This window comes from Canis lupus, chromosome 5, assembly GCF_003254725.2.
Source record: "Canis lupus dingo isolate Sandy chromosome 5, ASM325472v2, whole genome shotgun sequence".
NCBI lineage: Eukaryota > Metazoa > Chordata > Mammalia > Carnivora > Canidae > Canis > Canis lupus.
Window position 1 is genome coordinate 63,786,559 of NC_064247.1, and position 27,703 is coordinate 63,814,261.

General features: G+C 49.6%; 3 protein-coding genes across 32 annotated transcripts in view; 1 reads left to right on the plus strand and 2 right to left on the minus strand.

Annotated features, from left to right (window-relative positions):
• Positions 1-4,448, minus strand: part of GAS8 (growth arrest specific 8) — a 59,205-nt gene extending 54,757 nt beyond the window's left edge. For 15 of the 17 annotated variants that reach the window (XM_049109597.1, XM_049109596.1, XM_049109595.1 and 12 more), the window contains exons 1-2: positions 4,296-4,448; positions 701-788 (exon numbers count right to left, since the gene is read on the minus strand). The gene's annotated coding sequence lies outside the window, so the exon portion shown is untranslated. Of the gene's footprint in view, positions 1-700; positions 789-3,482; positions 3,566-3,738; positions 4,146-4,295 lie in introns of those variants that run through there. The other 2 variants (XM_049109589.1, XM_049109588.1) reach the window with 2 other exon arrangements.
• A 345-nt stretch (positions 4,449-4,793) lies between these two features.
• Positions 4,794-7,094, plus strand: LOC112646857 (tigger transposable element-derived protein 1). Its single transcript, XM_025427182.3, has one exon. It carries the CDS (start codon positions 5,264-5,266, stop codon positions 6,890-6,892), a length of 1,629 nt encoding a protein of 542 aa, XP_025282967.1. The 5' UTR covers positions 4,794-5,263; the 3' UTR covers positions 6,893-7,094.
• On the minus strand, positions 6,101-27,502 carry DEF8 (differentially expressed in FDCP 8 homolog). 14 transcript variants are annotated; one of them, XM_049109576.1, is made up of 14 exons: positions 27,394-27,447; positions 26,354-26,500; positions 25,758-25,883; positions 22,979-23,112; positions 21,462-21,559; positions 20,197-20,346; positions 19,136-19,277; positions 17,695-17,859; positions 16,981-17,108; positions 16,679-16,792; positions 16,094-16,174; positions 15,204-15,344; positions 14,973-15,082; positions 11,930-13,917 (listed from the first exon to the last, which is right to left on the minus strand). In XM_049109576.1, exons 4-14 carry the CDS (start codon positions 23,100-23,102, stop codon positions 13,815-13,817), a joined length of 1,356 nt encoding a protein of 451 aa, XP_048965533.1. In that variant the 5' UTR covers positions 23,103-23,112; positions 25,758-25,883; positions 26,354-26,500; positions 27,394-27,447; the 3' UTR covers positions 11,930-13,814. The 14 variants fall into 14 exon arrangements, with proteins under 14 accessions (XP_048965535.1, XP_048965533.1, XP_048965527.1 ...); XM_049109570.1 differs by having other exon boundaries at positions 26,332-26,500; XM_049109578.1 differs by lacking the exons at positions 11,930-13,917; positions 25,758-25,883; positions 26,354-26,500 and adding an exon at positions 6,101-6,665 and having other exon boundaries at positions 27,394-27,428.
• Positions 27,503-27,703: the final 201 nt, after the last annotated feature.

Sequence of the window (27,703 nt, forward strand, 5' to 3'; positions counted from 1 at the left end):
TAAAACTTTGAAAGTCTGATTTGTCAAATGGACCTTAGTACCTCTTCTTAGAGTTATTGGTTTTTCTAAGTCTCTGTTTCTTCTACTCTTAAAGAATTTCTCAAACCCTTAAGGACAAAATGATGAGGCTCTAGCACTGTAAAGGCACACATCACATGCACATAAACAGCCATACTGTCAGATCAGGAAAGAGAATAAGAGAGAAACCAGTTTTCTTTCCTGACTTCATGCTTTGTGCAAACAACATGTACTTACAAGCCTCATCACAGAGTCTCCAAAGAGACAGAGAGAAGTGAGCACACTCCTAAATTCTGCTATGAGGGGCAGATGTGCTTCAAGCTAAGTGCATCCTGCACATCATTCCTGTTCTACTTTCCAAACATGAGGCTCAGCTTGGCTTGCATTCAAATGTGTAGAAACACAGATTCACCTAGAAACCTCCTTCTGAAAGAGTTTCTCTTCCACAGTCATATCAAAACCATAAAGACATGGAGATCCAGAAATGGGAAGGTGTAGTGATCCAGAAATGGGAAGCTTAAAGTGTGGCTCAAAATGGAAGGCAAACAAGGGGGATGCATAGGGCATCCTGAGTCAACACACACCCTGTCCCCTGGTTCCCCTGCTATGGAGGAAACACTGAGAAAGGCTCACTCAGTTCCAGTGACCATTATACTAATGAATGTAGGAAAAAAATACCTACCTTTGGGTGGTTTTGAACATAGCCACTGAGAAAATGATGTCTGTCTTCCCCAGAAGAGCCAGCGGCTGAATGCAATCCCCTGGAGGCACTGAAAGGGGAGAGAGGATTAGCCTTTTCTGCAATTTGATGGGGCGTTTTCTTATAGCAGTATTAGAGGTGGGAAGGGACAAGGATATGGCCTGAAGTGTAAACTTGTTGCCTTTATTTATCCGCTTAAACATCCCATTAAAATATGATTCAAAAAGGACAAACGGGAACTAAATTCACCGCAGAAACTCATAAAGAGTTTTTACAGCTATTGCTGTCAATACCTCCCCTCCTCCAATTCTACAACCATTTTTTGCCTCAGGCAATTTTGGTCACTGAAACTACTACAGCCTCAAAAACAAACATGATTCTAAGATTAAGCCCTGTGAAATTTCAAAACCAAACGATACTATAATTTATCTTTGATCAGCCAAAGAAGGCAAGCACTTTTCCAGATCCAGTATTTTCTTCAATCCTCAAAGAAGAAAATGCCGTTTTTTCCCCATAAGCTAACAATATTTAACACCAGTTAAGGACAGAGCAAGTTAGGTTTTTCACTGTTATGGGTCAAAAGCCGTTAGAAAGAAAACAAACAAAAGAAAGGGGCACCTGGCTGGCTTAGTTGGATAAGCATCCAACTCTTATATTCGGCTCATGATCTCAGGGTCCTGGGACTGAGTCTTGCATCTGTGCTCAGCAGAGTCTGCTTGAGATTCTCTCTCCTCTGCCTCTGCCCCTCCTCCCACTCATTCTCTAAATAAATTCATTCATTCATTCTGGGGGGGAAAAAAAAACAGGGAGAAACAAAATACAAACAAAACAGGGAAGCTCAGAAAGGAAATGCAGGGATCCCTGGGTGGCGCAGCGGTTTTGGCGCCTGTCTTTGGCCCAGGGCGCGATCCTGGAGACCCGGGATCGAATCCCACGTCGGGCTCCCGGTGCATGGAGCCTGCTTCTCCCTCTGCCTGTGTCTCTGCCTCTCTCTCTCTCTCTCTGTGTGACTATCATAAATAAATAAAAGTTAAAAAAAAAAAGATTTAAAGAAAGGAAATGCAGTCAGTAAGGGTGATGAAGATCCTAGAACTTCTGCACCATAAATGAAACTTCCCTGCTGCAACATGTCACCCTGTATAACAGGACCAGAGCCTGATGTGGAAGGAATTATAAAACCTTGAAGACATCATGAAGGCGTGTTGCTGTAACAGGAAACCTAGACTAAGATAAACAGCGGGGGGGGGGGGGGGGGTGCACCAGCTGAGTAGATGCTCCTCTGTCACCTCCTCCAATCCTCACCATCTGTCCTAAGAAGGTAGGTGTTACTATGCTCACTGCAAAGGTGGAGAAGTTTAGAGAGCTGAGTGCCTGAAGTAACACAAGTGGGAGCTGGAGGTGTCTGAGGAAAAACCAAACCTCCCAAGGTTTCTGCAGCACCACCCCAGAGAAGGCAGTGCTCGTGGCCTACAGTCTTAGAGGTGCTAGGTACTGCTGTTCAGGCCTCCGAAACTTGATAAAACATCCAATTCTCTTATTTCAATTTATGACTTAATCCTTTTCTGATTTGGGTTAGCAAACCACATCAGGTCAGATGCAGCACTCCAAGACAGTCTACCATCTGTTCTGGTGTTTGGTTTAGATGAGCTTTTTAAATTGGTCTTTGCATATGAAAGCCAAGATGTGAGGTTGGTCACAGCAAGATTCCCTTCAACAGGCAAAGTGCCACCCTCCTTTTCTTCCAGTCTGATTATCAATCAGGTTATCCTGGGGTCTCAAATTCACATAAATGCAAATCCACCAGGCACTGGCTATTCAATCTGCTGGCAAGATTGAACCTACTCCAACCACTCACTTCCTCCAGCACTCAACTAGCCCACCTAAAATAACTGGCATATATCCTTCTCCATTCCCTTCTCTTCATTTTCTACTTCCCTTGTTCTGCTTCCTTATCCTTCACACCTCATAGAACCACCTAATGTGCCATGACTTGTTTGTTGTCTCATTCTCCTCTTGCACAGCAGGGATAGCGTAGCAAGATCACCAAATAAGAAAATAACTGCAGGGAAGCTTCCGGAACATAAGCTTCCCTTGAGGAGTGTTAACCTCTAGGGTACATCTTTTAACTATAAAGCAGATTTATGACAGCTTCTCCAGCTTTTGCAAGCCCCCCCCTCAGCTTATAAATACAAGAGAGCAGCCCACAGGGCTGAGCTCTTGCCTGTCCTGTTCACCATGATATCGCCAGCTTGTTGATTCTCAACAGATGAATGACTCAGTCTGGGGGGGGGGGGGGGGGAAAAAACCTCAAAGATCATCCAAGTTCCTTCTTAATTAAAACCAGAGGCCCATGGAAGTTCAGTGACTGCTGTACCATCTGACTTCCACTGTGTGTTAACAACCAGAACAGCCTTCTGCAAAGCTGAGGTGCCACAGGTGAAAGGCTCTGTTTTCATCCATATTTCTAGAAACAAAACTGACTGGCACCATCTCCAAAATGAAAAGGGATGAAAGAGAAAAGTTCCTTACTGAAGACAAGACAGAAAATGAATCCATAGAATCCTGCCTCTCTCACTACTGTCTGAAAACAAAGGTACTTTTCTTGGATCGAAATTCAGAAACTCCACATTTGTGCAGTAGAAAAAAATTAAGGCAATGGGATCACTGCATCCTGGGATGTATCAATCAATACAGAAATAGTACAGGGGCACCTGGGTGGCTCAGGTCAGAATCTCACCCGTCCTGAGATGGAGCCCTGACTCACCCTGTCCGCTCAGCTGGGAGTCCGCTTGAAGATTATCTCCCTCTGCCTCTCCCCTTGCTGTACTCTCTCTAAAATAAGTACATCTTTAAAAAAAAAAAAAAAGGAAAAAATAGAGCCATAAAACATGGGATTCTATTTCTTAGTATCTAACCCCAAGGAAGGTATACAACACATAAGTATTTAAAAGTGAAGGCACTGGAGCAGGACGGACCAGAACTGCAAGGTGAGGGGCGTCCCTGGCCAGTTCTGGACTTACATTTCCTTTTCTATAAAACAGGGCTATAGCAGCGCTTTCCTGCAGGACAGTTTTAAGACTTAAAAAGAGACAATTCTTGTAAAGCCCTTGGCACGGAAGCCCTCAGGCAGTATCCGCGGTTATGAGAGTGGTGGGAAGTGAGGTCCGCAAACGAAAGCCGCGTCAGGGATCCCCGTCCGTTATCAGATCTGGTCCGGGCTTGCGGCCGAACACCAGGCGCCCGGAACACACGGCGGGCGGCAGGCGCAGGGCGACTCGGACCAAGTCGCTCGGTGCGGGGCTCTGCGGAGAGCGGCGAAAGGAGGCGAGAAAGGGGGCCCGCACGGCGCAGGGCACGGGAGGCCGACGGGAGAAGAGCAGGGACTCGGGGGCGGGGGGCCGCGCACCGTGTCCCGGGGCCGCCCGGCGGAGAGGGGATGCACCCCCGGCCCCTACCGCGCGACAGCCGGCGCACCCGGATGGCGTCATGGCGGCGCCCAGCGCAGCCCCCGCCCCCGCCGCCGCCGCCGCCCCCGCCCCCGCCGCCCGACACCCGCGGGCAGAACCTCCCCGCTCACCTGCCGGGCTGTTCCCAGGGCCCTCGCGCCTGTCCTGGCCGTCCTGCCGCCTCCCGGGCCACCGCCGCATCTCCAGAGCACGACCAGGGGCCCTGGCGCCGCCACCAGCCGATGAGACACGCCCGGCCCCAGACCTCATGCAGCTCCGGCGCTCGGGCGCGCGCACGCGCAAAACAGCGACAAACCCTTCCTAGTGGCGCCACACCCCCGAGGGGGTCTCCGAGGGGGTCTCCGAGGGGGTCCCCGCGGGCTCCGGCGGCGTCGCGCGTGCGCAGTAAGGACGCGGCGCCGGCTGGGGACCGCTCTGTGACTATCCGCCGCAGCCTCGGACTTTTTAGGGATCGGAACACGCGCGCGGTCTTCCCTACAGCACAGAACCCCCGGCGGCCGCCGCGGGCTAGATGCCGCGAGGATACCCAGCGCCCCCACACCTCCTTTAAGTCGGGCACCGCCAAGGACACATCTCCCGGGTCCTCCAAGCGAAGCGGCTCACGGAAGTGCTCCGTCCCCCGCCCCAACCGGCCGCCCCGCCCGGACGCCGCCCCCCTCCGCCCGCCGGCTGCGGTGCCCCTCAGGAGCCGCCCACCGGCGGAACTGCCGCTTTCCTGCGCCTCCTCCACAAAGACAGCGACCCGGTGTGTGCTCTGCAGCGTTGTCGCCCCTTCACGGGGTTTTGTTGTTTTTCTGGATCACGGCGACCCACGCCGCTTTTAATGTTCCCGCAGATGTGCTGTCGGGGGTTGGGAACTCTGACATCAGAGGCCCATGCTGTCTGCTTTCGAATCGGGAATAAGACACCGTTTCTGAGAAAGGGGGCCAGGACGGCCTTTGGTGACCTTCTCACGTCTCCTGCCTGCGCCTCCTGGCAGCCCCGGTTTTTCTCCCAGGTTTTGCAAGGGAGCGTATTGTAGCTACGGGCCTTCTTGCACGTGAGACTGCTGTGATTTTATTACAGCTTGGTGGCAAAGATGCCTGGGAAAAGGTCCCTAAATGCATCGGTCATCCCAGGTACCAAAAGGGAACGGAAAGCAATTACCCTCGACCTAAAATTGGAAGTGTTAAGACGATTTGAAGTGGGTGAAAAGCTCAGCCAGATCGCAAAAGCCTTAGGCCTTGCTGTCTCGACGGTAGCCACAATCCGAGATAATAAAGAAAAAATCAAAGCGAACTCACAAATAGCTACTCCCTTGAGAGCCTCTCGGTTGACACGCCATCGAAGTGCACTCATGGAGACCATGGAGCGCCTGCTGCACGTGTGGCTTGAAGACCAGAGCCAGAGGAATGTGCCCCTGAGTGTCACCATTATACAGGAGAAGGCTAAGAGTTTGTTTGATGACTTACAGCGTGAAAGAGGTGGAAGCTCTCAAACAGAAAAGTTTAGTGCAAGTAAAGGGTGGTTTGTGAGATTCAAGGAGCGCCATTGTCTGCTCCACTTCAAGATGAACAGTGCAGCTCCTGGAAACAAGGATGTATATCCAGAAATGCTGAGAAGCATCATTGAAGAAGGTGAGTACACCTCTCAGCAAGTTTTTAATGTAGATGAGACAGGGCTTTATTGGAAGAGAATGCCAGAGGGAATGTTTATTTCTATGGAAGAGAAAGCTGAGCCAGGCTTTAAATCTTCCAAAGATCGCTTGATGCTGCTTCTTGGTGGCAATGCAGCTGGGGACTTTAAGCTGAAACCCTTATTGGTGTACCACTTGGAAAATCCCAAGGCTCTGAAAGGGTACTCCAAGCCCAATTTGCCTGTGATTTGGCGCTCAAACAAAAAGGCGTGGGTGACCAGGAGCATCTTTCAGGAATGGTTCACATACTTTTTTTGCCCTGCTGTTGAAAAATACTGTGCCCAGAATAATCTCACCAATAAAGCATTGCTCATCCTAGACAATGCACCATGCCACCCAGTAAATTTGAGTGATCTGTCTGATAATGTAAGAGTGGAATATCTTCATGACAGTACAGCTGACTCAATCCAGCCCATGGGTCAAGGCATAGCCTCTACCTTCAAAGCTCATTACTTGAGAAGAACTTTTGAGCACATCCTAGAAGCAACAGATGGAGAAGATACAGCCATGATCAGGGAGTTTTGGAGTAAGTACAGTATCTTGGATGCCATAGACAACATTGCAGTAGCTTGGGAGGAGCTCAGACCAGCAACAATGAACAGTGTGTGGAAGAAGATTTGGCCTGAGTGTGTTCAGTTCCATAGTGTTTCCCAAACAGATGACATTGCACAGCTTCAACAAAACATTGTGACCCTCGCCAGGAATGTGGCTTTTGAAGAGGTTGTAGAAGCTGATGTGGACCAGTTGCTGAGGTCCCACGAGGAAGATCTCTCAAATGAGGAGCTGATGCAACTGGAACAGGAGCCTAAAGGAGAGGAGGAGAGTGAAGATGTTCCACCTGCCCTGCGCCAACTAACCACAGGAGAGCTGTCAACAGCCTTTTCACATTTCGAGGCAGGCTTGCAAGTCCTTACCAGTAACAGCCCCAATGAGGAATGGAAAATGCAAGTTTCGAGAGCAATCAATGATGCAATAAACTGCTACAGGGAACTGTACAAGGAGAAAAAGCGGCGCTCAAAGCAACTCTCTTAGCGGCGCTCAAAGCAACTCTCTTTTTCAGTGTGTGTAACCAAACATTCATCAAAATAAAGCTGGAAGTAAAAAAGATGACCTCAAGGGATGAGGCCCAGCCAAGCCTATTTCCAGGTGCTTCACATCCCTGGAAACTGTTTCTCTGGTATTTTCATTTTGACACTTGAGAGTATCAAATTTTGTCATTAAAATTTCAATTAAATAGTGTTTTTAGAATATTTACATGCAGGCATATCCAGGAAGATTTCTTTATTTTTTTTTTAAGATTTTATTTATTTATTCGTAGAGACCCAGAGAGAGAGAGAAAGAGAGGCAGAGACACAGTCAGAGGGAGAAGCAGGCTCCATGCCGGGAGCCCGACATCGGACTCCATCCTGGGTCTCCAGGATCACACCTCAGGCTGCAGGCAGCGCCAAACCACTGCGCCACCGGGGCTGCCCGGAAAATTCTTTAAAAGGAGAAAACTGTAAGGAGGAGACTAGCTCATCTAGACATTAAAACAAACTATAAAACTGCTGTGATTAAATCAGTGCAGTAGTCAGACCTGTAGAATAAGATAGGAAGCCCAGAATTTTTTTTTTAGTGGTGCAAGACAACTGGTTAATCGTTTAGAAAAAGGTAAAATTAGATTCATGCTTCATAGGATACATAAGAATAAACAAACAGGTCAGGGACCCAAAAGTAAACTTTGAAGCCATACAAATACTACAAAACACATAGATGAACACCTCTTTGATCTGGCTGCTGGGAAATTTTCTGACATAAAACCCAGATGAAATTTTAAAAAGTTAATCAATTTGACTGCATTAAAATGTAACAAAAGAACTTTTTCCATGGGGGAATATCACTACAAATAAGGTCAAAAGAAATTGACAAACTGGAAGAAAATATTTGCAACATCTCACAGATAATGGGCTAATACCCCAGATAGGTGAAGAGCTCTTAGGATTAAGAAGAGAAAGGGCAGGCCAGGTGGCTCAGCAGTTTAGCGCCACCTTCAGCCAGGGCGTGATCCTGGAGACCCAGGATCAAGTCCCGCGTGGGGCTCCCTGCATGGAGCCTGCTTCTCTCTGCCCCACCCTCCCCCCGTCATAAATAAATAAAATCTTTAAAAAAGGATTAAGAAAAAAACACCAAGAGAAAAGGACAAAGGATATAATTCATAAATAAATACCTTAGAACCTGAAAAGATGTTCAGCCTCATTCATAATTAGAGAAATGCAAATTAAAGCTACACAGAGGGATCCCTGGGTGTGATCCTGGAGTCCTGAGATCAAGTCCCACATGGGGTCCCTGCATGTGTCTTCTCCCTCTGCCTCTCTCCCTCTCTCTCTCTCTGTCATGAATAAATAAAGTCTTTAAAAAAAAAAAAAAGCTACACAGATAACGTCTCACTAATGAGATTGGCAAATAATCAGAAAGTATGACTACACATTCTGTTGGTGAAGCTCTAGGGTAACAAGCACCTCATGCATTGCTGATAGGAATGCAAATTGGTACAACCCTTATGGAGGGGCACTAGATACTCATAATAAAAAATAGATTCCTTTTGATCTAACAATCCCACTTTTAGGATTGTACCCTGAAGATACTCCTCCAACAAAAGAAAATACATGTGTACAGATTATTTGTTGCATCCTTGTTTGTAATTGCAAAAGTGAGGAGACAGCCTGATTATTCATCTATAGAAGAGTGTTCAAATATGAAATGGCTATTATGCACAATGGACTATATAATCTAGATGTAAATGATGATAACAGTAATAAGAGGAAGAACTGATGGGGAATGGCTTCCAGGGTATACTATTGAAAAAAGCAACATGCAAAAGAATAGTATGCTGCCATTTTTGTGGAAGAAAGAATGGGGAGGGGAATCCCTGGGTGGCTCAGCGGTTTAGCGCCTGCCTTTGGCCCAGGGCTTGATCCTGGAGTCCCAGGATCGAGTCCCACATCAGGCTTCCTGCATGGAGCCTGCTTCTCCCTCTGCCTGTGTCTCTGCCTCTCTCTCTCTCTCTCTCTCTGTGTGTCTTTCATGAATAAATAAATAAATAAAATCTTAAAAAAAAAAAAAAGAAAGAATGGGGAAAAGAAAATAAGAAAATATATATCTTACTCATTTTTGCAAAAAGAAACACAGGAAAGAGAAGCAAGAGACTAAAGAGATTGGTTTCCCAGTAGGGGAGAGGAGTGAAAAGGAGAAAGGAATAGGAGGAGGTGTGGAGGAAGATATTTGACAGGCCTTTTGTAAAGTTTTGTTGTTATTTTTAAGATTTTCTTTTTAAGGGGCACCTAGGTGATTCAGTTGGTTAAGTGTCTGCCTTCGGTTCCAGTCATGGTCCTGGGATCCTGGGTTTGGGCCCTGTGTCCGGTTCCCTGCTCAATAGGGAGCCTACCTCTCCTACTCCCTCTATCCCTCTCCCCCTCTTGTGCTCGCTCTCAAATAAATAAATGGAGAAAATCTTAAAAATAAATAAATAAATAAATAAATAAATAAATAAAGCAGCCCCAATGGCTCAGCAGTTTAGCGCCGCCTTCAGCCCAGGGCCTGATCCTGGAGACCCAGGATCCAGTCCCGCGTCGAGCTCCCTTCATGGAGCCTGCTCCTTCCTCTGCCTGTGTCTCTGCCTCTGTGTGTGTGTGTGTGTGTGTGTGTGTGTGTATGTGTGTGTGTGTCTCATGAATAAATAAATCTTTAAAAAAAAAAGAAAAAGATTTTATTTTTAGGTAATCTCTACATTCAATGAGGGACTTGAACTCAAAACCCTAAGATCAGAGTCGTATGTTCTACCAACTGAGTCAGCTATGCACCCTGGCCTTTGGTAAAGTTCTGGCATTGGAAACCATGTTAATATATCACAAAAGTAAAAAAGATAAATAAGCCAAAATGGAGTATATGAATGGAACCATATTTCACAGATACCACACACCCACAGTGACAAGGAAGAAACATCGAAGTCCATTTTGACACTCGAGTTTTGATTGTATGCCCTCACGCTGACGACAAAAAAGAACTCTAGACAATTATTAAACTCTAGTTAGTAAGCTGCTTTTACACAGAGGCATAGGTTAGCAATGCGGAAGGGACTTTCTGTGTGTTCTAGGATTGAGCAAATATTTATGGAAATAGAGCCAGGTTTCTGTCAGGAAGGGAATTACAAATATGAAAAAGGGAAAGAACCTTGTGGTGTTGCTTTGAAATTGGAAATATCAATGTGAACTTATGGTTTTTAAGATGTTTCTGGAGAGTCAGATACTGTTTTCTAGCTTTCTATTAAAAGGACCTAGAAGCAGTAACAGCCCACTAGTAATGAGCATACCACACGACCATATCTGGTATCTGAATACCATTCTCCACTAACAGGTATTAGGGCTCCTTGAAGAAATGGACAGTTTCAGGACTAGGACTGGGAAAGTGCAAGAGAAACCAAGAACAGTTTAGTATGCTAGAAGGTAAACAGTGCTTAAAGAATGACAGGAACATGTCAAAAGGACACAGGAGACTAGTGGATCAAAGCCAGCATCTCCAGGAAAGGGACAGATGATGCACTGAGGACACAGCATCGCTTTTAGGGAATTCCCACCCAAAGTACAAAGCCTGAATCCTATCAGAAAAATCCACATTCAAGGATATCCTTCAATTAGCTTGTGTTTTTTTTTTAAAGGTGTCCATATCATGCACCCTTCCAAATTAAAGACAGCTAAATATTCATAGCAGCTGACTGGTAAAATTTGAATAAGTTTTGTTGTAGATTCTATATCATGCCAGTGTTAATTTCCAGTCATAATTGAACCGTGGCCATGGTTCCACCACCACCAAGTATTTAGAGGGAAAGGGGCATCATCTCTGCAACTTACTGCCAAATGGCTCAGAAAAAGAAATATGCATATGTGGAGAAAGAATATAGCAAACGTGGCAAATGTTAATATTTAGGGAATCCAGGAGATGAGTAAATGGGAATGTTTTTTTTAAGATTTTATTTATTTATTCATAGAGACACAGAGAGAGAGAGGCAGAGAGAGAAGCAGGCTCCACGCAGAGAGCCTGACGTGGGACTCGATCCAGGGTCTCCAGGATCATGCCCTGGGCTGCAGGCGGCACTAAACCACTGCACCACCGGGGCTGCCCAATGAGAATGTTTTTGCAATAATTCTGTAAGCCTGTATTTGTCAAAATATAAATAGTGAAAATATTATTGAATCACCTGAAAGGGAGGGAAAACATACTTCATCTTCTATCGAGTATCCAAAGTGTAGCTTTACAGTTATTTGTAGTTGGAGGTATGTGCTCAAACATGCTGGCACCAGGCCCACAAACAGCCCTCCCACATCATCCCTCCCTCCCTTCTGCTCATACCCCAACAGAACTCTCTGGTTTCTTTAGACATAGGGTTGCAGTCTGTCGGCCTACCTGAATTGCAACCGGGTGTGGATGATGTATAAAGACACTTTCTAAAGGAGAAGATTCCTTATGTTCCCTGGGTCATGGCCCCTTTGAGATCCTGGTCATAACTGTAATCATGATTCTACAAAGAATGTACATATACAGGGGCTTGAATATAATTTGGGAGGGGGGCAGTTATAGTTCTGAAGAACATGGGAATGGTCTTGAGTTGCAGTTAGGGCCCTTTTTTGGATATAGCTTGTGAAAGAGGCTGCTAGGAGCTGAACCTGTGACTTGCATGACTAGCCCAGTTTCTCGATGATTGCATTGGGTTGATGAGATAATTCTTCCACATTGAGGACTCTAGAAGACACAATTTCTGTGTACTGAGCATTCTCTGCATGCCAGGCTCAGTGCTCAATGCTTCCTAGAGCCTAAACACCCCACAGGGTATGTTTTCATCATTCATAGAAATGGAGCTGAGGGGAATCCACACACTTAGCCCTCTGTCTGATACCCAACAAGAACTCCTCCCCAAAACAGATTACATTTGACTCCACTAGATGAGGAAGACGACTATGGGCTCTGCCTAAGCCTGCAACTGGTCTGCATGTCAACAAACCCTGCCTTGTCCCCAATTCACCACACAAACCAGAGTCTAGAGAACACAGATTTAATGAGACAGCGGCTGCGGCATCATTACAGCTGGATGTGCCTTGCTTCTCTTCTGTGAAGTGTTGACCATGCAAACTGGTTCTTTGGTGGGTTCTTGTACCAGGCTGTGGACTCCAAGACCCACACATGATTTTGTTTAAAGACTGTCATTCAGAAAGGGTAGGTGGAGATATTGGGGAGGAGGAAATGGGAGTAGTTTAAAAGGGAGCTAACTCTTTGTCCAGCAGACACCAGCATATTAACACTATCTGTGGACACAGTGATTATAACTGCAATAATGTGATGTTCATTACACAGTAAATTCGGGAATGGCCAATATCCTTATGACAGAAATGTAATGCAGTGGTGATAAATGTGCAGATCTAGAGGTGTAGGAAAAGGGCATTTGGCCCTTAAGCTCCTCTTCAGCTCTGAAGAGGAGATGGGGAAGCAGGGTGGGGACCTGTCATTGACACAACTTCACCAGTGCTTGTTCTCACTGTTACCCCAAGGCAGATGAGAACACACAGCAAGAGGCCTTTCTGATGCAGAGAAGTGAGGAGGAGGTGACACTGTCTTTATCTACCCTTCTCATCGGCCAGCAAGCTAAGCTGATCTTTCTGCTGGCTGAGACCTCACCTCTTGGGCTTCCCGGTCGAAGGTGATGGATATCCAAATGGCTATGTTCCACCACCACCACCTATGTGTATCAACCATGCACATCAACAGCCAAGCACAGTCTGGGAAAGAGGGCACAAGAGACTGGAAAGCCACATCCTGAAGCGTCCTCTTCCCACAGGCCTCCCCCTCAACGGCAGGGTCTCTGAAACACAAAGCATCTCTGCAAATACCGAGGCTGACTGTGGCTCCCCCAGTGAAGAGCTGTGGGTGCTCGTCCTCTGTCCAGGGATTCCATTTGTCAGCTGGTGTACAGAACCTTCCACATCCCATGCCCCACTCTTCCTGCACAGCCTCTGGGACTCCGGCCCAAAGTTCCCTTGAGCAAATATTCCCAGTGCCTGACCTCAGACTCCCAAACAAAAGACCACTGGCTGGTGGTTTCTGAGCTGTCCAGAGTCTGCCACAGGCACTGTGGCAGCAGCATGGAGTTCCTCAGGCAAATAGGCCTACTATAGAAAGCCAACCCTGTTGGCTAACCTAGAACCTCCCCAGACCCTGCTCCAAACTGGGAAAGGGCCCAGCTTCTTACAACTGGACCCCCAGCCACCTAGCCTGGAGCACCATAGTAAGCTGGCAGAGCAAAGGTAGGAACAGTGGCTGGTCCACCCAGGAGGAAGAGCTTCACAGCTCACTTCCCTCCATGTTGTACAGAACTGGACTGGCCCTGTTGGAGGAAAACCCAGAGAGAGAGGCCCTCAAGAGACAGGAACAGGGCTCTCAGGAGACAGTCATGAACAACCCTAGCCAGGGACAACTAGAAGTCCCCAAATACAAGGCTAAGGGGACAGGGGCCTTCAGGTAGATCCAAACCATCCACTGTAGGTAAAACAGGCTAACGCTGGGTGTATGCAGCCAGCATTCCCAGGGCCTGTCAGCCACTCCCCCAAAGCCCACAAGGGTTTTCAAGGTGGCCAAGGCCCCCACAGGGTTGGGTGAGAAACCTTTCCACACTTCCCTGCTTATGGAGCCCTGCAGCCTTCACAGCAGCACACTCAGGAAAGAAACAGACAAGACTTCCACAAGTCCCAACAAGTGCCTGGGAGAAGGATGATGGTCCTCATGGTGCCACGTACACCCCTCTGGCCCAGCACAGGGGACAAGTCCAGGGACTGTACCCTAGGGGTCTCCAGAACACAAGAAACACCTTGACTTTGGCTATGACCAGCAGCTCGGATGCCAGATAGGCCTGGAAAGGGTGCCTGTTATTCTAGGCATCCACATCTGGACCAGGCTCCTGGAAGAGTGACTGCTTCCGCAAGGTGAGCCGAGCACATTTGGGACACGTGGTGGAGTTGTCATAGTAGCAGTCCCTGGGGACAGGGAGAATGGAGTCAGTCCCAGCAAGGGTCTGGGCTCTGCATGTAAATTTCTACCACTGAGCCTTCACAGGCTTCATGAACCAGGCCCTTCTATCCCCTTTCTACAGATGGGGAAACTTGATGAGGTAGTTTCTACCAGAGGGCAGAAACCAAGTCTGCACCCAGGTGCACCCAGGTCTGTGACCCAGTGCCTCAGTGCAGACCCCCTACAGGGTGCACGGCAGCTAGCTGGTTACCATGTGACTTCTGCTTGGAGCTCTCAGACTCTCGACCTCTGTATCTGCTCTTACCACTGCTGCATAGAAGTCTCCACCTGAGGCACTGGGGGTGCACAGGGTCCTGGGGTCTATTATAGTTTTGAAGGGACACAACAGTACTTGACATCTGTCAGCACACACACTGCTGCTCAACAGAACCCACATTTGGAGCATTAGTTTTTGCCACAGTCCTTTCCTTGACAGCAGCCCCAGGTCTGCAACGTCCATGGTTGCTAGGACAAACAGCAAGTGCCAGACAAAAATCCACAGGGACAGAAATGGGAGGTACCCATCTGAGTCCAGTGTGAGATGCCATGCAAGGCCCAGCAGGCACACACCTATTAGTAATTGTACTTATTTAAGAATTAAATTATTTTTTCCAAACATCCACTAAGTCTTTTCGTCATAAATGCTTAAGTTGTTTGAACCTAAGTACTTAATAATAACTTTAGGTATTTCTTTTGGCCTAGGGATGTTCGAAGAAAATCTCTGAGACACTGAGGGTGCCAGGAACTAGAAAGTTTCAGAACCTCTGGCTGCTGCTACACCTCAGGGTGGATGGAGAAGGGAAGCCGGTCAGCCTCCATGTGCACACCTGCAGCACCACCCAGCCCCATGGGTGCTTGTTCCCAGCAGAACTTCAAATTTACTCTTATACACACCAGGGTCTAAGCCCATATTAGGATCAAGGCAGCAAGGACTGACACCCAAAGGCCTCCCTCACCCTCCTTCCCGCTGTGGCAGGGAGCTCCCAGGCCTGGCCTGAGGGAGGGTGAGAGCCACACTCACCTGTGGAAGACGGCAGAGCACTCGGTGCACACAGATGTGTGGCTGTCAAACGGGAACAGTACGTCACCCTCTCTGCAGAGCTCACACACAAAGCCCTTGGCCTGACAGCGCTGGGGGTAACAGCAGAGAGTGGAGGGCAGGTCAGTGCCTGCTCCAAGGGCACCTAACACCCTCCCTGCCCTCGGGACTGGGAGCAGAGAGATACCCCCCAGTCTGCAGCAGGGGGCACACCTCACAATCCAGCTTGATGTGCTTGGCGAAGAGTGTGTGGGTCTCCGTGAGCGAGCAGCCGAGGCGGCCTGTGTGCGCGTCCAGCAGGTCCTGGATGGAGTACATCTCATCGTTCTCCACAAAATGTTGCCGGTCCTGGAGCTGCGGGTCCCAGCAACCGTGACCCCAAACACTGGGTGAGGGCCCCTTCCACTGCCTACCCATCGTCCAGGCCTCAGGGCGCTCATGGAAGCAACAGATAGTGGCGGTCTCTATGCCTTCCATGGTGCTCCCCTAGCCACGCTGCTGCTTGGCCAGCCACCTTGCTGCTCCCAACACATTGTGCACACCCCAGCTCAGCCCAGCATGTCATACCTCTTCCCAACCCTGCCCCCGTTTACCACCTCCTTTCTCTGCTTTATCTTGCCCACATACCTCACCTCCCCATTTATGCTTCTTTCCCACCTGCAGAGTGCTCCCTGAGGTGAGGATGAGGATTCCTGCCTGTTTCGTTCCCTGCTCCCTAGGATCTAGAACAGTGAATACCCATGAACACTTGTTGAACAAATAAATAGGTGAGCCTTGAGAAGTGTGGTCAATCCTGCCAGGGCGGAACTGTGCCTTGTGTGTCCACTGTGTGGAGATCCAGGTAAGGGCTCTGCAGAGTGATACCCGCTTTCCTCGGTGATGTCATCAGAAAACACTTCTGTGAACAGAATGCCTGTGTGCTTACTGAAGACCTAGTGTCCCTTGGGACAGAGTATGGGAGACACTATGCTAAAGCACAACACAAGCTAAAGTCATCGGAAAAAGTCTTGGGAGCAGCGTGTCCTCACAGCCCTGACTCTCTGTTTCCCCTTTGCCCTTCCCACCCTGGATTTCCAGCGCCCACTCTGGGCCAGTGGCCTGACCTGCAGGAGCAGACGTGCCTCCATGGCCTCCTTGCAAGTAATGAAGTATGGCTTCATAAGCAGGATGTCCTGGCGCAGCTTCTACGGACAAGAGGGGCAGGTAGGCATTCTCAGCCAGGTGGCATGTCTGGGTGGCCAAGGGGGCTGGCACTCCAAGTCACGAGGGGACAGGAGGTGACTTCCCATCCCCCAGGATGGTGCCAGATCTGAGAGCTCCAGCCAAGCTCCAGTTCGAACCACAGCTTCCAGGCTAATGAACCCCGAGGAGCGTTTATCCTCAAACATGTGGTCCAAGAAAGAGAAAGAATGTCATACATCTTAATAATGTTGTATGTTGATTATGTTGAAATAATCTTTTGTATATTAAAATTAACTTTCCCTGCTTTTTACTTTTTTAATGTGGCTACTAGAAACTTTCAAATTGCCTCTGGGCCTAGTATCATATCTTGACTGGACATTGCTCTAGTGTCTGTAGCTCTAAGGACAGCTAAGGGGCCCCACTGAACCTTAGCAGGTGGCATCTCTGCTCCCAGGACACATGGGGAGAGTAGGGTCCACCCTCACCCCTGCCCTCTTCAGCCTCACCCGGATCTCTACCAGCTCCTCCACATAGTTGAACAGCAGAGGGTTGATCTCCCGGAGCCTGAGAACTGGCCGAGACACCATCAGTGCCAGGTAGCGCATGCTACAGCGGGACACCTGGGGAGACATGATGGAGTGGCACTTCCAGCACAACACACATGACCCCCCAGAACCATGCTCCCCCCCAACCTAAGGCAGGCCTGAGCACTGGCTCTCCGTCCTTGGGGCTACATCTCCCCCCGCTCCCACACCAATTCCCCCCCAGCCTGAGTACCAGCTCTTGCCCCGTGCTCTCCTGCCCTTGCCTTGCGTGGCTCAAAGTCCCAGTTGTGCACGACTCTTGCAGGGATGACAGCCAGGTCATTCCAGTGGCAATGGCTGCAGTAGTACTGGCCCGTATAGTCACACTGCCGGGCCTCACTGGGCACGCCCCCTGGAGAAGGGACGGGTCATTACAAAGTTGAGGCTGCCTTCAGGGTCTCTGACATAATGCATAGAAAACATGGTTGGGGGGAGCCACCCATCTGGGAGGTTCCACCCTCCAGACCTGACGCAACCTCTTTTGGCCACAAGACCTGAAGCAAATCAGGACACCACGTTACCCTCAGTTTTGTCATCAGTAAACAGGACAAAATAGGACCCCCACCATAGAACTGCTGAGAGGACCCCATGAATTAAAATTACTGAATCTCTGGAAGAAGGTCTGACACGTGGCATGTAAGTGATATTGTGCAATTTTTCCTGTCTAGATGGGCTCTCTGTGACAATGGAGCCACACAGGAGGCTGAGTGTAGGCCAGCCCTGTGGGTCCTCCTAAGTGACCTGGGCTGGAACCTCTGTCTGCTTGAGTGGGAAGTGAAAAGGTGCCAGCAGCAGCAGCCTCCTGTCACTTCCCAAGAGAACAGGACACCATCCACAGGAGCCCAGCTGTCCCTCGCTGTCTGATTTATCCATTTTTCTCACACCTGCCCAAAGCCCCCTCCCTCCCCCCTCCCCCCACTCATTCCTGGGGCACTCACGCAGAGAGATGGGTGCCCGGCACTCTGCGCAACGGTAATCTTGGCTGTCCAGCCCTGTCTCGGGGCAGATGTTCAGCTCATATTCGGCTTGGTGGCTGACTTTGGAGCGCACACAGGGCTTGGAGATAAGGTTCAAGCACTTGCTGTGACATCGGTAATAACATCCTGGAGTGGGAAGACCAACAGTGTGCCTCTCAGAGTGGGGGGCATCCTACAGCCCAGACTGGCCTTCAGCTCTCCCCCAATTCCCACATTAATCTGAGAGTTTCTCCAGACCCCACTGTAGGTCTGAGAACTTCAAAGACCTCCTCAGTCTCCATCCCAAGCCTTGCCCTGGGAGTGCATGCAGGCCTTCCTCCTCAACCCCAAACTACCTGCCATTCCCACCTGGATGCCACAAGGGCATCAAACTCACTCTGTCGAAATGAAATTCTCGCTCTTCCTTAACAAGCCTACCTCCCACCTGGTGGTTTTCCCCACCTCAGACTTCAGTGACTTCATCTTTGCACCTGCCGAGACTAAACATTGCAATGTCATCTCAACCTCCCTTTCATATCTGTCTTGCACCCTTCTCACCCCATACAGCTCCACCCTGATCAGAGGGCTGTCATCCTCCCCGTGTACCTCTGCACTCCTTCCTTCATGCTCAGCTCAGCAGCCAGAGTGATTCTTTTGAAACCTAGGCATGTCCAGCATCAACTGGTGGCCCCCAGTGCACTTATCAGAAAAGCCCATGGCCACTTCTGAGCCCACCTCTACCATGCTTCTCTCAGATGAAGTGCCCCAGCCACACTTCTCTCTGGTCCACACTGAAGACACTGGACACACATCAGCCACAGGGCATTTGCAGAGAACTCCCCCATGGGAGCATTCTTCCCCAGATATACTCCTGGCTTAAACCCTGACTTGCAAGTTTTGCTTGAATGTCACATGATGCCTTTTCATTCCATCCTAAATCCATACCCATCACATTCCCTGACTCATGTTATTCCCTTTCCTTATTTTTCTTCAATGCACTGTATTGTCTATATTCAGTGTGCTCATTCGGAACAGTACCATCCACAGGAAGTCTCTGCAAAAATAGAAATATTCTCTTTGCACTGTCCAATATGGTGGCCACCAGCTTCATGTAGCCATTGAGACAGTACAACTAAGGAGCTAAATAGCTATTTATTTTAACTAGTTTAAACATAAATTTGAATAGCCACATGTGGCTTGCAGCCACCATCCTAGAAAGGCAAATGTGGATGTGAGCCTCATAAAGAGTCTTTTGTCCCTTGTTTTATCCCAGGTACTCCATAATGCTCAGTAAATACTGAGTCCACTGCAGAGAATTCACCCAACCAGAAGCCAGATGAGGGAGCAGAGCTGCAAGGTCTCTGTCCTGCCCTGGGGACCAGGACTGCCCAGACAGCCGAAGTGGGCCTGGGTCTTGGCCCACCTGTGCACGTGTACCAGGTCTGAATGAGTCCCCAGATAATGGTGTTACACTTGTCACAGGTTTGCTTGACACTCTTGCTCTTCTCCTTGTAGAAACGGTGCTCCAGGAGGACTCGGATATTGGGCTCATCTTCATTGGGGTCCTGGGGAGAGGCCCAGGGAGGGGTCACAGGTGAGCCTGTTGCAACTCCTTTCCTTTTCTTCCAGGTACCATTTATAGCAAATATTGTGAGTTTCCCCCAATGTCACACCCCCCATTCCCTTTAGCAACAGAACTCCCCAGGCAGGCCTGGACGATGCAGATGACAGACTTGCTTTCCCGGCACCGCACTACTGGCCTGGGCCTATGTAAAGGCCAAGGGTGTGTGAGCAGGAGTGGTATGGCCTTCTCTCCCCTCCCAGCTTTTCTTCTGCTATGTATAGACCCAGAGGTTCCATGGGGCCATCTTGGATTCTCCATGAGGACTGGCAAAGCAACAAACACAAAGGGCCCAGGATCCGCAACACTGTGAGCTGCCGTATGAACCCTCCATCACCTGTGAGATCTCCACATGAATAAAAGTACACATGTGATTCCTTGAAGCCACTATACTTTGGGGTGTCTTTGTTACTAAAGCCTTATTTGTACCCTAATGAATATTCTACTTTCTAAATTCCCAAAGACTCATAAGTCAGTACAGGGACACAGTGGCAGCCAAGATACAGAGTACATGCCCAAGGACTGCATCAGGTACACCTGTGGGTTTGGGCCTCCAGGATCCATTACCCTTACTATTGTCTCCTTCGTGAAACACTCAGGAAGCCACCCCACATACACTCTAGGTCATGAGGCTCAAGGTAGGACATGCCTCACTTACTTGAGCTAGTGGATGGGCATGTGCCCAGGACTGGCCAATGGAGATGAGACTCACAGAGAAAGAGCCTGCACATGGGGTAAAGGCCTACTTCTGCCCCTCCCTTTCTGGGTGCTTTCTACCTCAGCTCCTCAGCCCCTAGAATGGGAGACTTCTACATCCTCACATTGTTCCAGTGGCCTCCATGGTAGAGTAGGCCAGCACCCACCTTCAGCTCCTGGAGCTTCAGCCGGAGGTGTATGAGCCTAACTACGGCATCCTTCTGCTTCTCTGAGTGTTCAGGCAGCTCCAGAATCACCTGCTTGCATTCCTCGATAGCCTGCCGCAGCTGCTGGATGTCAGAAGCCAGGAACAGACCCTGCCCAGGTTGGCAGGTGACAGCATCAGATGGCTACTTTGCATGCTCTCCATGTGGAGGTCAACCCCACAGCAGACCTCCCCACTCCTCCCTTGCCTAGATGAAGAAACTTAAGCCCAGTGAGAAGGGACTGAGGACTTGTTCAAAGTCCAGGAAAGTTAAGAATAAGGTAGGAACCACCCCGTACCACCTGCCCCCCATGGACCTGTCCACTCACAGGCCTCTGAAAACCTAATTCAGGATGTTTTTCAAAACACAACTTCCTTATTTTAGAAATCCAATCACCTTTCTGGCTATGCTATTTTGCTCACTTCTACAGAGCTTCCTCTTGAAATGAAAGCTGGGGAAATGACAATTTGCCTGTCACGAAGGAGAGGAAGTGGCCTCCAGCTTGATCACAAAGCCCCAGAGATGCCCGCATGCACCCATCCACCCCTAGCACCAGCAACTCATAAAGACTCAGGGCCAGGACCCAACAGAGGCCCTAGGTTCAGGATACTGCTGTCACTTGGGAAGGAAGACAGGCTCAAGTCTAAGCTGGGGAACTGAGGCTGATCTCACCCCAGGAAAGGGACAGAGCTGCCCACGGGAGCCACCCTCCTCCTCCAGGAGACCAAGCAAAGAGATGGTGACACCTTTACTCTTGGAGTTTGGTGTGTGGCCTGTAGGAGGGGCTCAAAAAAATTTTAATGAAAATACAAAACACAAATACAAAATGAAAAGTAAATGAGAAATATGGGCTTCTGAGTGAATCTTTTTTGATTTTGGTTACATTAGAATGTTACTATGTTTCTCTCAAGTAAAAGTTGAAGATACTTTGCACAAAAAAAAAAAGATACTTTGCACAAAACTAAAACATTTTCAAACTTTTTAAAAATAAAATTTTGGAGCCTTTAACTGAAAAAAGAAAAAGTTTCCATGGAACAAAAATTGAACAGATGAGAGTGAGGAGGCCACCCTCCTTCCCTCACCCTGCTGCAGCTATAGGATTTCCCAGGAGCCCCAGCTGAGGTGGACTGGTCCTGCTGCCTGAGGATAGGGTGATAAGGAAATGGCTGGCTCCTCTTGCCTTGGGGCTCACCCAGTACCCCTCCTACCCCAGGACCAAACCTTACCACAGGGCGGGAGAAGTGGTCCTCAGATAAGCCAAGATCCATCACTCGCTCAGTGCAGCAGAATTCTGGCTCTCCAGGGGGCAGCTCAGGCAGGGCCTCTGGAGTGGGCATAGGGTGGTAAGCAGTAAAGAGAGGAAGAACAATCAACCTGCCTTTCCCCAGGAGTACGTTGGAGTGGGAAGGACCATAGTGGATAGGAAAAGCCTACTGGAGATGCTAAGGAGAGCCAGCCCTGCCCTGGTATCTGCCCTGTTTGCATTTGCAAAGGAACCCAGAGCCTGCACAAATAAGAGAGAGCCAGGATACCTGGGTGGCTCAGTGGTTAAGAGTCTGCCTTGGGCTCAGGGCCTGATCCCACAGTCCTGGGATCAAGTCCCACATCTGGTTCCCTGCAGGGAGCCTGCTTCTGTCTCTGCCTCCCTCACTCTGTCTCTCATGAATAAATCAATAAAATCTTTATTTTTTTATTTTTTTATTTTTTTAATAAAATCTTTAAAGACAGAGAGAGAGAGAGAGATTCAAAAAGATGAGATAGAAAAAATAAATCTAAAACCAAAAATTAAAAAAATAATAAAATAAAACCAAAATTTAAAAAAAGAAAAGAAAGAAACCAAGAAAAAAAAATAAATAAAAAATAAAAAAAAAAAAAAAAAGAAAGAAACCAAGAAGATGAAGTGGATACCCATGGTGCTATGAGAGGCCCACAGAACAGTAGTAGAGAAATATCTCAATTTCTTTCTTTTTTTTTTTTTTTAAGATTTTATTTATTTATTTGAGAGAGAGGGTGTCTGGGTGGTTCAGTCAGTTAAATGTCTGCCTTTGGTTTGGGTCATGATCCCAATGTCCTATAATCAAGCCCTACATCGGGCTCTCTGCTTGGCAGGGATCCTGTTTCTCCCTCTCCCTATGCCTCTTGCTCTGTCTGCTTGTGCTTTCTTTCTCTCTCATTCTCTGTCAAATGAGTAAATAAAATCTTAGAAAGAAAGAGAGAGAAAGGGAGCATGAGTGGGGGAAGAGGGAGAGGCATAAGCTGACTCCCTACTGAGTGCAGAGCCCAACACACAGTTCCATCCCAGGACTCTGGGATCATGACCTGAGCCCAAGTCAGACACCCAACTGACTAAGCCACCCAAGCACTCCAGAAACATCCTAATTGCAAACATACCTCATGTATGCATATATGGATTCAAGGCTGCTGGGTAGTTGTGGGAAGAATTCCTGCGTGCCTGTGTGGACTCTAGGAGATCTCTGCATGCACCCTGAATGCCTTCTGTTGACTCCATCTGCAGTTCTTAGAGCTCACACCCTCCTGACCTGAGTGCGTGTTCTAATGGGGTGACAGAAGTAAGTAAACTACAGAACAGGCGGTTTGTGCCGAGGAGAAAAGAGAAGTGGCCAGCAAGGTATCCAGCTATTTGAGAAAGCCAGCACTGTCCATGGGAGGAATGAGGAACACAGGATGGGGGGGCCCAAGTGAGGGGTCATACTGCCCACTCAGGCCTCCCCCCAGCACCCACCTTCAGAAGCGACTTCTGAGGTCTCCTCACTGGCCCTCTGCTCATGCTGCCTTGGCCCAATCTCCTTGTTGAAAGGGTTGAGGTGGGCCTGCCGGAACCGGGCCAGCTTCTCATCATATTCCATAGCATCCCACCTGCAGGGCAAGAGGAAGGCAGAAATGAGCATCCAGCTCCTAGACTCACGGCATTCCCATCTCCTTTCTGAGGTCCTAGGGTTTCAGAGGGGATGACCAACCTCCTTCACTTCCCCAGGAGAGTCCCATTAGAACACCCCCACACCACAGCCATCATCCTCTGCCCATCTGCAAAGCAGCTCAGCCTGTCACCCAGCCCCTCACTGGTAACATCTCTTCAGGAACAGCAGCCCACTCAGGGCACGCAGATGGAGCAAACAGAGCTAGGAGAGGGACATGACCTACCCTAGGGTCCCCCACCAGTCTGGAACCTCAGCTCCCTACCTCCCAGCACAGGGAGGCCCCAGATACCTCACTCAGCCCCAGTCCAGCCATGCCCTCCCTGCTGAGAAGGAAAAGCTTGGCTGCTCCCATGAATCAACACCTCCTAGGACTCGGTTTCTTGCTTCCAGCCCCGACCAGAAGTGCTCCTTTTCTGTCAGAGCTCCCCAAAACTATAGCCGCTGAGCAGAACCATCAGTGATGACAGCCAGTGGTCAAAGTACTGGACACTCCGGAGCCAAAGCCAGGATCCGGACCTGCTCTGCTTCCTGCACTGTGGCCTTGGGCAGGGACCATCCTCCTGGTGCCCCAACAAGCTCTACATCTCTGCTGGAATGTGGAGAAGACTCCATGAATGCTCCTTAATCATCATGTAGGCCAGAATGACACCTCACTGGCCTGGATTACCACTGATGCTCTATTGGCCTGAGCCAGGGCATGGCCCCATACCTTAGGATCCCAGGAAAGAGGGAATGCTTAGCTCACCACCTGGCACTTCTCTCCCCTCCCTAGAGCTCAGCGAACTACAGAACACACAGGGCAGATGGCTCCTGACAAGGATAAAGGGGCTTTGACTGGGGCAGTGGTTCGTATCCCAGGTCCTCCCACTCAATGAACTGGACCAGATTCCTTAGCCTCTCTGCCTCCAGGGTGACATGAGTTCAGAGGACGTCAGATTTTTTTTTAAAGCTTTGTAGTAAGGGTCAGGTATTAGTTATGTTTTCTCTGTGCCTATTTGGTCTAAAATAATTTGTAATTATCAAAGACAATCCTATGACTCCTATCTGCACCCCCTCCATAGGAAAGAGAACTGATCCCAGATGGGACAGCCTTGACAAGAGTCATCCCCACCCCTGACCAGTGCTGGATGCTCTGCATCTGGGTCAGAAGCTCCCACACTAACTGTAGGACCTGTCTTACCTGTTTGGCATCTGTGGTGGGGATGTGGGTGGGGAGTTCGTCTGGTAGGACCCAGCACCCATTGACTGGCTGCTCCTGGATCGCCACAGGAGAGGACACAGGTGCCTTGGGCTCTAGTCTCCTCTTTCTTATTACCTGGCAGCTTTGGGTCACTCACTCAGGGTGGCTGGGCCCTGAACCAGTGCCTCTCCAAACGGCACATGCCACAGTGTCCTGGGAAGCACCCCGATTATAGGATAGATCCAGCCATGTCAGTATTCACTCACCCCCATCTTCTCCAGTGGCAACAAAGATTCTTTGCCTAACCAGACTGTAGTCAGGCTCCTGAACCTTCTCCTAGGCCCATCTGTGCCCTTCCTGTGAAATCCAATCCTAGCAAAAACTCTGCTGTATCTGTTTAGCAAGAGACCTCCACCTTGATAACCTGGTCACCCTCAAATGTGCTGAGGGTGACATCTGATCACCCTGGCATGCCCTCACCAGAGATCTGGTTAGGTCAGTTTAGCCAGATTCCCCATCCCTGACCCCTGATGTTTCCCCCCACTGATTTTACCCTGCTCTTTGGCTATAAATTCCCGCTTGCCCAAGCTGTATTCCAAGTTGAACTCAGTCCCACACTGAGGTCTCTTTTCCCCAACTGCAAGAGTCCTCAATAAAACCTGCATTTACTTTTTAGACAACTATCCAGCTGAGATAGAAAAAAGAGATCTGTTTTTAATTCTTTGACTGAGAAAGGGGGGGGGGGGGCGCTGGATTTTTGTCTGATCGCAATTTCCCTCCCTAAACTTAGATGTGGTCATACGACTATGTTAAGACCAATGGAATTTAAACAGAAAGATCGGTGGGAATTCTTCAAAGGAGTCACTGCCCCTCTTCAGCTTTTCCTACTTCTTGCCACCTGGGAGGCAGATGTAATGGGTGGAGCTGTAGTAGCCACATTGGGGTTGACATAGAAGCCCTGAGCTGCTTCACCCCAAGCTTCATTCAAGTGAGATAGAAATAAACTTCTGTTTAAACCACTATTACTAGGAGAGGGGTTTCTATCTCCTACATCCGAAACAAATCCTGACTGATCACCCCAAGAGCACTGTGGTAATAAAATGAATTGGTGCTATTCAAATCCCAGCTCTAACAGCTCCTAGCTGACATGTATGGTCTTGGGCAAATGCCTAAACCCTTCTTTGCTTTCGATTTCTCATGTTTCAAATGGGGGTAATAATTTTACCCACTGTATATGGTTATTATGAAGATTAAATTAGTTAATACAAAGTTCCTAGTATCCTGGCCAGCACACAGTATGCATTCAATAAATATCAGGTACAGCTTACTATTATCATTGTTACTAATGTTATTAAGAATCAGATAGCCGGGATCCCTGGGTGGCGCAGCAGTTTAGCACCTGCCTTTGGCCCAGGGCGCGATCCTGGAGACCCGGGATCGAATCCCACGTCGGGCTCCCGGTGCATGGAGCCTGCTTCTTCCTCTGCCTATGTCTCTGCCTCTCTCTCTCTCTCTCTCTGTGTGTGTGACTATCATAAATAAATAAAAATTAAAAAAAAAAAGAATCAGATAGCCATGATTTAAATTCTGGGTCTCCCAGTGATGAGCTATGTGACCCTATTCCCTTACCCACAAATAAGGGAGAATACCTACCTCCTGGGGTGGGTAGAAGGACTAAGTATGTCCGGGAAGCCCATAGCCCAGAGCTGCTGCTAAGCAAACTATAACTGTCATCACATGATGACCAGCCCAAACCCAAAGAAACTTCCCAGCATTTTAAAATATGGCCAGAGGAGGTCAAAGGAAAGAATACTTCTGCTCTTCCCAACAGCTTTCCTCTGGGCTGGACACTCCCCTGGAAAAAGCATCTTTCAGGCATTTCCTTATGGGCAGTGCCTTCCAGCTCCAGGCCTGGCACAGAGGCCATGGATGAATGAATACATGGTCATCTGACCTCTCTCAGCCTCAGCCTCTAACCTGCCAAGTTGGAGAATCATACTTGCTCAGGCTTCTGAGGGCAGACAAGTGGTGTCCCAACACAAAAGCCCACGGGATGCAGCTCACAACAGCTGACTTTGATCGGCCCCCAGCTGCTCCACCAGGTCCAACTCCCAGAGAGCCCTGTGCTCAGATTCAGGCTTGGTCTCTAGGAGGAATGAAGGAAACCCACTAACCAGCCTCTGCCCTCCTCTAGAGAGGACCTTTCTCCGGCAGGGGAAATGAGGGGAGGACAAGACAACTTAGCAATGCAAGGGAACCTCAGAATAAAGCCCAAGATCTCGAGGCACTGAAAGATCCCACGCTGAAGCGCAGAAGCACTCCTGATGCACTAAACTCGCCTCCAGAGTCCTGCCTGGGGTACAGCCACCAAACAGGTTCTATTATCACCCCGGACACAATTGGAGGTCCCTAGAATTCCCCCGGGAGAGGGCAGGGGAGAAGGTACATCCTGTTCTTCATCCCTGGAAGGAGGCCTGGCCGGACCCTGCAGGGAGCAGGCGCAGGGGCACTGCCCTCTAAGAGTATTTGCCACTGAAGCCCGGCAGAGTGGCCCCGGGTCCGCGAGGAGCCACCCCTAAGAGACACCTCCCGCACTTCGCTGACAACAGGCACACCCTCCTGGGACCCTGAGCGCCCCGCTCCGCATAGGGACAGGCCCCTTGCCCCCTGCCCGGCCACTCCACAGGTGAGGACACTGAGGCCCGGCCTTCCCCGAGGTGCACACCCGGGGGAGCCGGCGCGGGCCTCGCGGACCTGCGGACAGCGCAAGCTGACGGCCGGACGCGGGCAGGGAGGGTCCTACACCTGCCCGAGCGCGGGGGCCAGCTCCGGTCAGCAGTGCCCCCAGTGCCCGTGAGGCCCGGGACGTGGGCGCGCTGACCCAGCAGTCGGAACCCCGCTCCGGCGGTCGCTCCTCCCCCGCGCCCTCGGGACGGGGGTGGAGGGAGGGGGAGTCCCGAGCTGCGGGAGGGGCTCCCTCCACCCCCAGCACCCCCGCCCCTCACCTGGCCCGCCCAGATCCCCCCCTCCGCCGCTCACCTGACCGCCGCCGCCCTAGCTACATTGTAACCCGCCCGCCGCCCTCGCTACATTGTATCCGGCCCGCCGCTCGCTGCTGCCGCCTGCGGCCCGGAGGCTCATGGCAAGCGGGGGGCCGGAGTCCGCGTGCCCCGCCCCGCGCCCGGCGGCCTCCACGTCCCGCTCCGGGAAATGGGTGTCAAGGACCGCGCGGCGGGCGACTGCGTTGTCTGCATTTTCTGTAATCATAAAAGCCGTGCTTTAAACCGAAACCACAACACTTAAGAAGAAATGGTGGTATTTAATTTCTTTTTTAAAAGCCCAGTGGGAG

Coding starts and splice junctions, on each gene's coding strand:
- DEF8 (XM_049109570.1), bottom strand. CDS start 26,351: ATGATTCTCCAACTTGGCAG. Junction 19,278..20,196: donor TGAAGCTCCAGGAGCTGAAG/GTGGGTGCTGGC, acceptor GCCTCTCCCCAG/GACCCCAATGAAGATGAGCC. Junction 17,860..19,135: donor GACCTGGTACACGTGCACAG/GTGGGCCAAGAC, acceptor TTCCCACTCCAG/GATGTTATTACCGATGTCAC.
- LOC112646857 (XM_025427182.3), top strand. CDS start 5,264: ATGCCTGGGAAAAGGTCCCTAAATGCATCGGTCATCCCAGGTACCAAA.